This window comes from Electrona antarctica (genome assembly GCF_951216825.1).
Source record: "Electrona antarctica genome assembly, chromosome: 9".
NCBI classification, from domain to species: Eukaryota; Metazoa; Chordata; class Actinopteri; order Myctophiformes; family Myctophidae; genus Electrona; species Electrona antarctica.
Window position 1 is genome coordinate 35,144,565 of NC_136790.1, and position 12,824 is coordinate 35,157,388.

Here is a 12,824-nt window from a genome sequence, read left to right on the forward strand (position 1 = left end):
TCCTGGTATGGTTAAGTTCAGTAAACAGTTGAGTTTCAGTAAGTCAAATCAAACGTCATCTCGCCACAGAGGTAGGAAGCTGAAGTAGGAAGCAATAAAAGTGCAGACGGGGAAGATCACAGCACTGTCAGTGAACCGGTACATAAGAAAAAGAGAGAAACCAACAGAGGTGAGTAACGTTTTAATACATTTTGTCATTTTTATAGTGAATACAACCAAGGACGTGAATGAAAATGTTCATTTTTCAGGAAATGAAAAATATAAAATTTTCAGGAAATTAAGAAAATATTTTTAAAACAAAGCAATACAGCCTCATCAAAGTTGGTGTTGTAACTTTATATATTGTCAATTACTTCCATGAGAGGGGGAGAGGTGGTGGAGTTAGTTGCTTTATCAGACATTTTGAGGGTCCAATGGAGTTAAGAGGTTTTGTCCAAAGCACTTTTTACTACTTTCCATTGGTTCAATATTTTAAAATAACACACAGACGTAAAGGGTGTTCAATCAATAGCACTGATTTATGCCCCCAAAAAAAATCAAAAACCTCAAAAATAGAGTTATGAGGTTTCCTCCCGACAGCAACGATATGCAACATGTATTAACCACATTGTACAGCCAGTATAAGATCTCCTAAAATCAAATTAGAGGATCCTTTTTTTTCTCCTTTTTTACCAAAAATATTTTATTTTTACGCAAAATACGTACGCAAAAATAGCAGATCTACATGCTCAAAATGTAGGCATATCGCATCCCAACGTGTTGTGAGCTTGTAGATCTTAGAAGTTTTTAAATGGGTGAAATTAAGTTAGTAAAATGTACAGTAATTCTACACATCATAATATGCCAGCATACTGTGTGATATATTCTGCTGTGCCAGCATCATACTTTGACCACATAACAGCCTTACATGTTGCAGAAAAGCTCTTGTGCAAACTGCAGTCGATCTTTGGCATGCATAACTGACCCATTTCTCTATAGACTGCCTTTTGCTATATATGTGTGAGAATTGTGGCCTCATGCGCATAAATTGGTTTAACCTTTAACCTGTATCATGTATTTTAACCATTATGTGAGTAGAGGTATACATGGTATGAATACAGAACTTTATGACTCAACATAAGGACCTCTGCCAGGGAGTGTTAGCAAAAAGTGGATTTTCATGAAACTTGGCGGGAACGAGGTATAGTAGGTTAATGTAAATCGCTCTGGATTAAGAGTGTCTGCTAAATGCCTAAATTGTAAATTGTAGGTTGCCCCCCTAGAGACTTCATCAGTTGCATTTGTAAAATGTCATGGTCTCAATCACGGTCATGGTCAAAATTATATAATCGGTCATAGATCAAGAGCTTTAATCTGTTCCGTTGCCCTCTGACATCACACAGTTCCATCAAATTATGTCATAGTGTACAAATTCTCTCTACCCCAAAAAAGCCAAAGGTTGCATATAGGCCTTGAAGAAGGCTGTAAACTGAAACTTATAGGTGCTGAGTCCCTTTTGATTTTTTTATTCGCAATTTTTTTATTTTTGCAAATTAGTGCTTTGGCATTTGTTGGATTGTGGAAATAAAAACGTCTGGGCAGCTGGGCTTCCGAGGCTAGTTGGATTGTGACTTACTGATCACAAAGCAACGTACAAGTCTAACCCCTCTCTCTTTTTTGATCTTATGGAAATCTTGACAGCTACAAATTGTTGGCAGAGGTATGCACTCTAATAAATGCAATACTTCTAGTCTTAATTCACACCTTGAAATTATCCAGATTATAATTTAGACACCTTTGCTAATTACATTTCACATTTTCATCTGCCCTGCAGGTTTCACCCTGCTCATGTTCCCGGAATATAATTTATCTATGGACAGACAATGAAAAGGATTGTTGTACTTGTCATTGTTCTGCTACACTTTGTACAACAAAGTGAGACTCAGGGTGAGTGTCTGAGTAAAAGGAGTAGAAGGAGTAAAGTAAACCTCCACATTTGTATTATATTTGTATTTGTTTTCTTTTCTACCAGTCAAATGGCGGGACCTTCTGTGTTAATCTGTTGTTGTATCAGGTCTCCAAAGATGTGTGCCCAAGCCAAATTGCACAGAGTGCATGAAAAGTCCTGGTTGTGCATGGTGCAACCAGATGGTAAGCCAAATTATATATTTTACAGTATAGGCTGATACAATTAAAATAATAAATAACCAAGCATTTAGTATGATAGAGATCATGTAGGCTATTGTGTTGTGGCCCTGAAATAGTAATCACTAATCAGTAAAACATTATTAATTACAGACATGCAAGGTCCCATTATGGTTTAAAACACATAAACTCACTGGCACTGCTTATGTCTTTGAGGCATGGTTGATGAATTTTACAACATGTATTGGTTAGTTTCAGATACTGGACTGGTACATAATCACTATTTTTCTCTCTACACCCAATAATAGCACAGACTACTACAGTAAATATTTGTGAAGCACCACACATTGGTGAAATGAATAATGGCCTTTTGCATTAGGTAGGTGAGAAGGTAAGTCAGTCAGTGAATGAAATAAAATGTAGTGCTCCGCTCTACTCCTAGGGCTTCCTGAAACCGGAGGAATCGAATGAACGCCGATGTGATACAGAGGAGTCTTTAAAAAGCAGGCACTGTGACAAGGAAAAGCACATTATTAACCCTGAACCGAAAATGGATGAACTGAAGAACAATGACCTCAGCCAGGGCCCATATGATGTGATCCAGATTAAGCCACAAAATCTCAAATTCAAACTCAGAGTCGGTGAGCTGAGAAATGTATATCACAATCTAAGTTGCATTATATTGATGTCAGTGTGAATGGCTCACCATCTGCCACATGGGTTCTGATTTAACTCATTGACTGCATCGTATATTTAAAAGTCTTCAGAAGCATTAATATTATTAAGGTAAGTAAGTAAGTAGCCTTGCCGAGCCATGAGGCCCATAGGGCAGGATCCTATCTCCTGTTTCTGTAGCGTGAGGCAGCTTGATGTACAAGTACACCCCCTGGACATGACACTAGTATGTCGCAGGGACTTACGCCCAATCCTTTGGTATGACCCGGCCGGGGATTGAACCCAGACCTTCCAGTCTCAGGGCGGACACTCTAACCACAAGGCCACTGAGCTGGTAACCACGAGGTATAGCGACGATTTAGTATTGAGCCCCTAACATCCTCTCTTTGTTCAATTTGATCTGAGCCGCAATTCAGAGAAAAACGCCTCTAAAGATCGGCGTTCCCATAACGTTGTGCGGGCGGCCATCTTGCTACCTAGGCAAAATACAGCAAGCTGAGTGTTTCCTAGCGTTGGGGAGCGATATACGGTAAATATTTGCGAGACAATTATGAATTCATAAAAAGCCCCAAAACACGTTAAAGACATTCTTTGTAGCGGTCAATGATAAAAAGAGAAAATAAATTGTAGAATAAATCAAATGACCATATTCACTGCACAGCGGTCATTTGCGTGAATATGGTCAGTTGAGAGTTGTATTTTCTAGTGATTATATTTTTCTAAATCAATCACAGGTGTGCCACAGACATTTAAAGTGTCATTCAAAAGAGCTGAGGGGTTTCCTATTGATTTGTATTACCTGATGGACCTGTCATTCTCCATGAGAGATGACCTGGACGAGATCAAACATTTGGGCCAGGATATCGTTGCCACTCTTGGAAACTTCACGAAAAAGATTCGTATAGGTGAGAGCAGAGATTCTATTCCATTCTATTTTAAACAGCGCAGATATAGCTGGCCGGGATCTGAATCTGTCGTTCTATCCTATCCGTTTGTGCCAATGTTGTGAGTTTGCTGCCATCTAAATGTTAAAAATGATCTAAAGAGCTGATTGAGCTTGATACATTGTGATGTAAAAAAATCATGTGAATTGGCATTTGCTATGATCACATTCACATCTAACAGAACACTTTTGTTGCTTAGTTATATCACTGTATTGACCGTACCCATATAGCTAACCTTTTAAGATTGTTACCCTTTACATGGCAAACTCACAAAATTGTCCTATTGTTTAGTTCCCATTTAAACCCTTTGCATGAATTCTATTGCTATATCCATTAGGTTTTGGCTCTTTTGTGGATAAAGTGGCCCTGCCATATGTGAGCCAGGTGAAAAGTAAAAAGAAAAACCCTTGCCCTAGCCGGAGCACCACTTGCCAGCCAGCCTTCAGCTTCCAAAACATTCTTAGCCTGACTGAAAATGCCGGTGATTTCAAGAAGGAGGTCAGCAGGCAAGCGATTTCCGGTAATTTGGACTCTCCGGAAGGCGGATTCGATGCCATAATGCAAGCTGCTGTCTGCCAGGTAAGTTTGTCCTCAAACCAGATAAACGCTGTGTCATGTGTATGTATTACAATTACAATTATCTTTAAAATAAATTCAAAACTTGTTAAAATGCAAATTCTTGGCTGTTTACTCTATTTTGATGGATGATGAAATATAGGGATTAAAGGGATACTTCACCGATCGATTACTCACCCCCATGGAGACTTGAATTCATGGATATTTCTTTATTTTTTTTGTCGCATTCCTATAAGTATAAGCCAATCATTTGATGACCAGCAGTGGTTCCCTATGGAGACACAATGGATACTCTTTGTTTATATCTACATATATTGTCCTCTATGTTGTTTTCTTTTGTTCAGGATGTGATACGTTGGCACAATGTTACCCGGATTTTGGTCTATACTTCAGATGACACGTTCCATATTGCTGGAGATGGCAGACTGGCTGGCATCTATGAGCCTCATGATGGGAAATGTCACCTCAATGGGAACAACACGTATGATGGCACCAAATATGTGAGTAAACTACCATCAGCAAAGCAGCAAATGTGTGTGTTCAAAATCAGTTCAACGTATCAACATAATTTGTTCATAAAGTGTTTAAATTGTGTCTAAATTATAGTGATATGTTCTTCTGTCAAAACACATCACAAAAAAAAGATATAACATTTTGTTAAAAGGTTAAAGGTTTATAGAGCGCCGAAGTCCTGACGTCACTCGCTCATCCCCTGGTTCCAAGCGGTTCGCGGATGTTTTTCTCTATGGAGAATAACATGGGTCATCTTAACATCGTCTCATATTAGAATTGTAGTCTAAAAAAAAAAACTGTCCTGGCGATATTGTCAGGGAGGTGGCTCTGTATCGTTTACGATAGTCAGTCAGTCATATTTGATACAGTCTGTTTCCAGCAGTAACATTAGCGTCTTCTTTCAGTCAGTTGATTCTTCATATCCATGTGAGTGAAACGGCCTAGATAGATGATTTGTTTATTTTTAAAACACAGTTCTTATATGAGGCGATCTAAAATCCTCCTATGGGGATTACAATACAAATAAAAAAGTACACGAACCCGTGGACTTAGTGCCCTCTAACGAAACTTTTAACAACATGTTTTTATTTTATTTTTTATTTTTTTCAGTAGGCCTCCCCATCTCTCTAGCTCTACTAATAGCCGGGGAGCCACATGCCCAAAAGCTCAATGGTTAAGGATTTACCTGTGATATTTTTTATTTGTGTTGTTTTCTATTCACTTGGTCATTAAGGTCCACAGAATGAGAGGTCTGCTCTGCCGGAAATATCGCGAAAGGTTATGGCCATTTTTGTATCCCCCACCATAGACAACCAATATAAGGCAAGATTTCATCATAATTGTGTCACAAGTAGCATATGACATGTCAAACTAGGGGGTCTTCATGATTCTGAATCCATTCCAAGCATTAGTTTTGCACGAAAAACACTCCTTGGCCTAAATTTGGCCATATCCACTTGTCAGCACCCAAATGTGCTGACCTCATCACATTTGTGATAAATGGTAAATGGTGCATTTATATAGCACCTTTATCCAAGGCGCTTTACATAGATTGTGCATTACATTCACCCATTCACACACACATTCATACACTGATGGCGGCGGAAACCATGCAAGGCACCAACCAGCAAATCAGGAGCAATTTGGGGTTCAGTGTCTTGCTCAAGAGACACTTCGACACTAACTCTAATGACGGTGATGACGGCTATAGCCGTCTTTAGGCCAAGGAGTGTTTTTCGTGCAAAACTAATGCTTGGAATGGATTCAGAATCATGAAAACCCCCTAGTTTGACATGTCACATGCTACTTCACTAGTCGGAAGAAACACACCATTGGAAAGGTTTAAGGGATTTATTGACAGTAAAGAAAGTAAGGGATGAATGAATGAAATCGGGTGTGTAGGTTCCAGGGGGGGTCGCCGACCCTGAGGTCTTTGGGGAGGAGGTCGTATTGCGTTCGTTGTATGGCGTTCGTCGTAAGGCGTTCGTCTTACGGTGCGCATGGACGGTCACCCCCCAGCAGGAACCTGAGAAGGAGAGAGAGTTTTGTTTTAATCGGTTGTTTGGCAAAGTGAATGTAGTATTCCTAGTGCCGATAAGCTCCTTTGAGGGGAGCGGGGGAAGGAGCTACTATCGAGGTGAAGGGGGTGGGGGTGGGATGCGAGAAGCCTGTAGGAAGGTGGCTAGTGTGCGACGCGACGAGGCGGGCGAAACGTGGAGGATTCTGGGTGGTACTGGGCAGGTATAAATAGGGACAGGTAGATTGGCGTGGAGGGCGGAGTGGCGTGCAAAGGGCAGGGTCGATGTGTGTTTCTCCGCCTCCTGAACATCTGTTGTTCCAACTCCATTTAAAGTATGATGAAATGTTGCCTTATATTGGTTGGGGTATACAAAAATGACCATAACTTTTTTTTTGCGATATTTCCGGCAGAGCAGACCTCCCATTCTGTGGACCTTAATGACCAAGTGAATAGAAAAAACACAAATAAAAAGTATGTCATGACATCACAGGTCCTCCCAAATGTTTTGGTGCTGGCTCCCCGGCTATAATGAACAAACACTCTATAGCAATGAAACAAATGTCACTATACCCCCCCTTTAACCACATGAACCCTATAGAGACCCTATTCTGGATATGTCATAATAGGTGAACATTTGGCAAAAATAGACAAATATTTGCCTAAATTGGTGAAGATTCAGCGGAAATAGCAGATAAGCTCATGAGCTATTCTCGCCATTTGACAACAAAAGTGGGTGTTTTTAATGACGTCATGTTTCAAATTGTTTTTGCAAACACATTATTTTTCCCATGTGTGTTTAGGACAAGTACTGTACTTGAGTAAAATGTTGAGGTATTTTTACTTTATTGGAGTATTTAAGTTTCTGTACTTTTACTTCTACTCCACTACATATCAGAGACTTAATATTATACTTTTACTCCACTACAATAATTTGAAAACTTTAGTTACTAGTTAGTTACTAGTAGGCCTATTACTAGTTATTTTGATTATTATTAATTTATTACAAAACATACATTTACCACTTCAGCCCTAGTCTAGTATATTTCGGCCATTTGAAAATAGACGATCTACAAGCTCACAATGCGTCGTGATGTGACACATTGTGAGCTTGTCCTTTGATCTGCTATTTTCAAAAGATTTGTATACATTTTATACATTTGAAAACTTGTGAAATGGGACATTTGCATAATGAATACATTCTACTTTTGGTAGCCTATACTTTAAGTACACTTTTGTAGTTTTACAAAAGTACATTTTGAATTCTGGACTTTAACTTTCTATATTGTACTTTTCCCTCCACTGTTTAGGACTACCCCTCCATCGGCCACCTCTCCAGGGTTCTCGCAGCCAACAACATTCAGCTTATCTTTGCTGTCACTGAGGAAACTGTCCCAGCTTATCAGGTCTGTATTAAAAAAGGACATTAAGCTAAGGAGGAGTGTCCATGTGACTGATTATATTGGTGACTTTTCCATACCTCTCATCCAAGCATTCCTTTCTACTTAGGCCCTGAGTAAACTAATACCCCAGTCGGTGGTGGGAGTTCTCAAGAAGGACTCCAGCAACGTAGTCCAGCTCATCTCGGAGGCGTACAATGTGAGAATGTTAATGGTCCTTAACCCATGACTATACTAGTCTATAATACAGTGGTTCCCAAACTTTCATGTCAAGGACCCCCAAATTGACACTAATTAGCCCTGTGGACCCCCATTTGAAGAGAATAAGAGATATACCAGGGACCCATAAGATAAGATTTTTACAGCTCTAGCTGTTGATTCTCAACCCATTTAATTTCAAGGATCCCCAGTTTGACATGCATTAGTCTGCAGATCCCCATTTAATGGCATTTCTATCTCTGAGATGCCAATTTATATTGTAAAATCAATGTTAATTTAACTCTGAAAGTGTACACTCTCAGAGTTACAGACCAATAAGGGTCCATACCGTCCATTTGGTTCCTATCATTTAGCTGGGGACCTCCTGGAACTCCCTCAAGGACCCCGGACCCCACTTTGGGAACCACTGCATGCTATAACATAATTGAAGACAATATAGTGACTATACTTCTCCTAATGGTTAAGATGGATTACATGCAGAGGATACATTATGTGTGTAAATGTATAGTGGTACACATTTTATTTTATTTTTACTATTACAGAACCTGTCATCCACCATACTGTTGGAACACCAGGGGGCGCCACAAGGCCTGGATGTTGCCTACAAGTCCCACTGTGTTGACAGTGCCCCCTGGCGGAAAAGCGGAGAATGCATGAATATTAAGATCGATGAGCAGGTTTGTCTATAATTCCTAGCGAGAAATGTGTCTAGTGTCTATAGTATTACTAAACAAATGTTTAGTAAACATACATTAACCACTTAGTGGTTAATCTACATATGCACAATGTGTGGCATCATGATGCGTTGTTTGGTGCTTTAAGTACATTTTTATACCAAGACTTTTGTATTTTTTACTAGTAGTTACATTTTAGTAGTACATTTTGAATACTAGACCTTTGCTTGTAACGTATTTCTTCATTGTGGCAGTGATACTTTTATATATAATATAATATAATATAATATAATATAATATAATATAATATAATATAATATAATATAATATAATATAATATAATATAATATAATATAATATAATATAATATAATATAATATAATATAATATATATAATATAAGAGTACTTTTTCCACTACTGGAAATGTCACACATAACAAACTAAATGGATAATGAAACTGGTCAACCTGGGTCTCATTTTTAGTACCCTGGAATGATTTTATTTTATTTTATATTGTCTCTTGTGTTCAGGTTGACTTCACTGTTAGGTTGAACATCTCTGAATGTCTTGGAAAAGAGAGGGAGTTTCATTTTAAAGTCCAGGGCATCAGCGAGACCCTGAAGGTGGCTGTAGAGACCCTGTGTGACTGTGATTGTGGAGAGAGGGAGGAATCATCCCCACACTGCAACAACAGCGGCACACTCAACTGTGGAGTATGCAGGCAAGTCCCTACTCAGTAGAATCATAGGAAAGTCCCTACTCAGTAGAATCTATAGGTCCCTATAGATTCTGCCTTTATTGATAGTTTCAAGTGAAGATTGACAGGAAAGAGGGAGAGAGAAAGGGAGAGACACACAGCAAAGGTCGTCATGAACGGGACTCAAACACGCGACACGCTGTCAGGCCAGAGCCTGGACCACTACCGGGCGCCCTACTTAAAACATTGTTAAAAACAAAAATCAAAAACGTATTTTCAACTGAAAAATGTGTTGACATAACAGGTCAAAATACTTGTGATGAATTGCATGACACTTCAACAAAGCAGGGAATGCCAATAATGTTAATGTAGAGAATGTATGTAATGTGTTATAATTAGGATTTTAGTATTATTATATACGGTATGTTAAACTATAGTAAGGACATTTTCTCTGTTTAATTCGAAAAATATTCTAGTAGTTAATGAACCTAATAGCGTCCTTACTGGGGGCGAACATTTGCAATACGTTGTGAGTTTGTAGATCAGCTATTTTTGGCAAAGTTAAATTGGTGCAGAGGGGAAAAACGAGAGGGCCCAGTATAGATAAAGCCTGGGGGACCCCGGTCAACTTAGCCTATAGCCTATAGAGCTTTTAAGTAGTTGAAGTGTTGCATTCTGATTATTTTAGGGGCAGCAGTGGCTCTGGAGGTAGAGTGGCCGCTCCCAGTACGATCCCGGGCTCCCCCAGAGTTACTGTCAAAGTGTTCTTGAGCAAGACATTGAACCCCTACTTGCTCCCAACGAGCGGGTTGGTGCCTTGCATGGTATCCTCCGCCATCTGTGTATGAATCATGAATGTGTTTGTGAATGGGTGAATGTAATGCACAATTCATGTAAAGGGCTTTGGATGAAGGCACTATATAAATGCACCATTTACCATTTATTAATGTGTCTCCTAGTTGTGACTCAGGTTTCGTGGGTCAGAAGTGTGAGTGCGAGCAGCAGAAGGGCGTGGCCTCACTGGACACATCATGTCGTCAGAACAACGCTTCCCAGGTGTGCAGCGGCCATGGCCACTGTCACTGTGGAGTGTGCACGTGCCAGATCAGCCACAGTGGTACATTCTGCCAGTGCGATGACAACAACTGCCCCAGAAACAACAACATGCTTTGTGGTGGTAGGTGCACGTTTCATTATGTTGCACATGTACGACAGTACGACCATCCAAAGCATTTAACCATTTTAAACCCTGTATACAACACTTCATCCCCAGGGAGTCTAGAGTCTCAATTATTTTATACTTTGTTGTGCTAAAAACACATGCAAAAATACAATCTCACTCAATCTCTACAATTATTTTTCCATTTTTGAAAGATTTCGCCTACTGTACATAATGATTTATGCAAAATGCGGCGCCAGGTTTAAAGTGGTTAACAATGTATCTCAGCATCTCTCTTCTCATCATTAGCTTTAGTAGTACTGTAACAGGCAGCCGTATACTACTACACATAAAACATTTACAGTAAAGATCTGCATACTGTATCTTGCAGCTCGGATTTGTTTGACACATTTTTGTATTCTTCAGGAAATGGGAATTGTAACTGCAGCACCTGTACATGCTGGGCCAACTACACTGGCTCTGCATGTGAGTGCTCCATGCTCACAGATGAATGTGAAACAGAGGGCAACAGACATTGCAGTGGACATGGACAATGCGAGTGCAACCGGTGCCATTGTAATCAAGATTTTACTGGCAAGCACTGCTCTTCAATAGTGAATACTTGTCAAAACTACAAGTGAGTATGACATACTGTTATGCTTTATGACACTGAGGTAGCTGTTTCTTTTTTGTTGTTTTTTGTTTGCATTTTCACAATAATGGTTCTTAGGCAGAGGGGACTGTAGGTGTCAGATCTCTGCTCACATGATTTTTTTATTGTGTTTGTATTAATGCATACAATAGAGCACGCACATCCACTCACTAAACGCCAGGTGCGGGCTGAGGTTAATAATAGAAAAAGGTAACACTTGAAACACTGTAGCTTTCAAGCTTAATCCAGTGTGGGACCTTACCTTTTTTCTTTCAAAAATGAATAATGACCATGTATATATCTGTCAAAATGATAAAACACAAAAACACTTGCAAGCTTGTGGTCCTTTCAGTGCAAAAAGGCGACACACTGTCTTGAGACAAATTGTTGTGATTCGGCACTATAATAGAATTGAGGTTGGATTGAATTTACCCAACTTGTATGAGCATGCCTTTAGAATGTATACAATACATATAATAATGTATACACATGGTAAGTTGCATAGGAACAGTCATACTGTATGTTTGCCTGTTGTTACCTCACCAGGAAGTGCATTGAATGCATATCAGAACACAAGGGAAGTGGTGAGGAGGTGATGAGATGCAGTAAGGACCCCCCCTGCCACTCAGCAAAATTTCATTACATAGAACAAGAGGAGCTCCCCTGCAGTACTGATGCTCTCATGTATGAAGTGAAGCCTTCCCCTGATGGCAGCATCCTAGTCCGCTACACTGACCTACCCCGTGAGACATATAATTAATCAAATAATCGTTTAATGCCTGATAAAACAGCCAGTAACATTATGTATATTATGTACACTATCTGAGCCCTGTGACTAAGCATATGTTTGTTTTCTAACCTTGTAAATGTTATTACCTTACTTACAGTAATAGCCATTTTTGCAATTTCACAACGGGTTCTCTGGTTCTATGAATGTAAAACAACTTTCATATTTGAACTTAATCTCCTCCTTTCTGACAGGTTCTATTGACAGGACTTTTGTGATCATTGTCAGCTCTGTGTCTGGTATCATTGTCATTGGCATAGCAATGATCCTGGTCTGCAGACTCCTCCTGGAGCTGCACTATCGCAGTGAATACCGCAGCTTCATCAACGCTCAGAAAGACAGCAAATGGAACGAGGTGAGAAATACAGTATGACACTGCATAAAACTAATTTTGTCTCATTTTCTATACCAGTCATAATAACTTTCTTGGGCCTGTAATGGTCATTTTTTATAAATTATTAAAGATAAATGGATATGTACATTTTCAAATATGGCTCACATCTGTGATTTCAGGCCAACAATCCCTTGTTTCAAGATGCCACCACCACCACAGTGAACCCGATGCACTTCGAAGATGACTAATAAAAGAGCTAAATGCTTCTTTTAAGCTATCTACTCCAGAGTTTCAGCTCACTTACTTCAGAACAACATCCTCTATTGCCACCAATATGGATTTTGCAAGAAAAGATGCTTGGTATAGTGAGAAAAATATGCCCATTTGTTCTTCCTTCATGTCATTTAACACTCTATTATAGCTTAATTTTCCCTCATATTAATTACTGTAATATTGTCTGGGCTGCTACATAAAAAATTATGTAGCAGCCCAGAAACAAAAACAGCTGCTCACTAAATTACTGATCATTCAAAAAAGGTTTCTGAGAATGATT

The 12,824-nt window shown here is 39.3% G+C and overlaps 1 protein-coding gene across 1 annotated transcript; it reads left to right on the forward strand.

Annotated features, from left to right (window-relative positions):
• The first annotated feature begins 121 nt into the window (after positions 1–121).
• Positions 122–12,737, forward strand: itgb7 (integrin, beta 7). Its single transcript, XM_079510196.1, has 17 exons — positions 122–169; positions 1,681–1,699; positions 1,814–1,926; positions 2,054–2,130; positions 2,567–2,765; positions 3,534–3,704; positions 4,081–4,322; positions 4,664–4,819; positions 7,659–7,754; positions 7,858–7,947; positions 8,510–8,644; positions 9,173–9,363; positions 10,299–10,516; positions 10,925–11,135; positions 11,697–11,893; positions 12,132–12,292; positions 12,451–12,737. Exons 3-17 carry the CDS (start codon positions 1,863–1,865, stop codon positions 12,517–12,519), a joined length of 2,277 nt encoding a protein of 758 aa, XP_079366322.1. The 5' UTR covers positions 122–169; positions 1,681–1,699; positions 1,814–1,862; the 3' UTR covers positions 12,520–12,737.
• Positions 12,738–12,824: the final 87 nt, after the last annotated feature.

Excerpts from the sequence above, each read along its gene's own strand:
- itgb7 (XM_079510196.1), top strand. The coding sequence starts at position 1,863 with ATGAAAAGGATTGTTGTACTTGTCATTGTTCTGCTACACTTTGTACAA. Across the intron at positions 4,323-4,663 it reads TGCAAGCTGCTGTCTGCCAG|GATGTGATACGTTGGCACAA; the intron begins GTAAGTTTGTCC and ends TCTTTTGTTCAG. Across the intron at positions 8,645-9,172 it reads ATATTAAGATCGATGAGCAG|GTTGACTTCACTGTTAGGTT; the intron begins GTTTGTCTATAA and ends TCTTGTGTTCAG.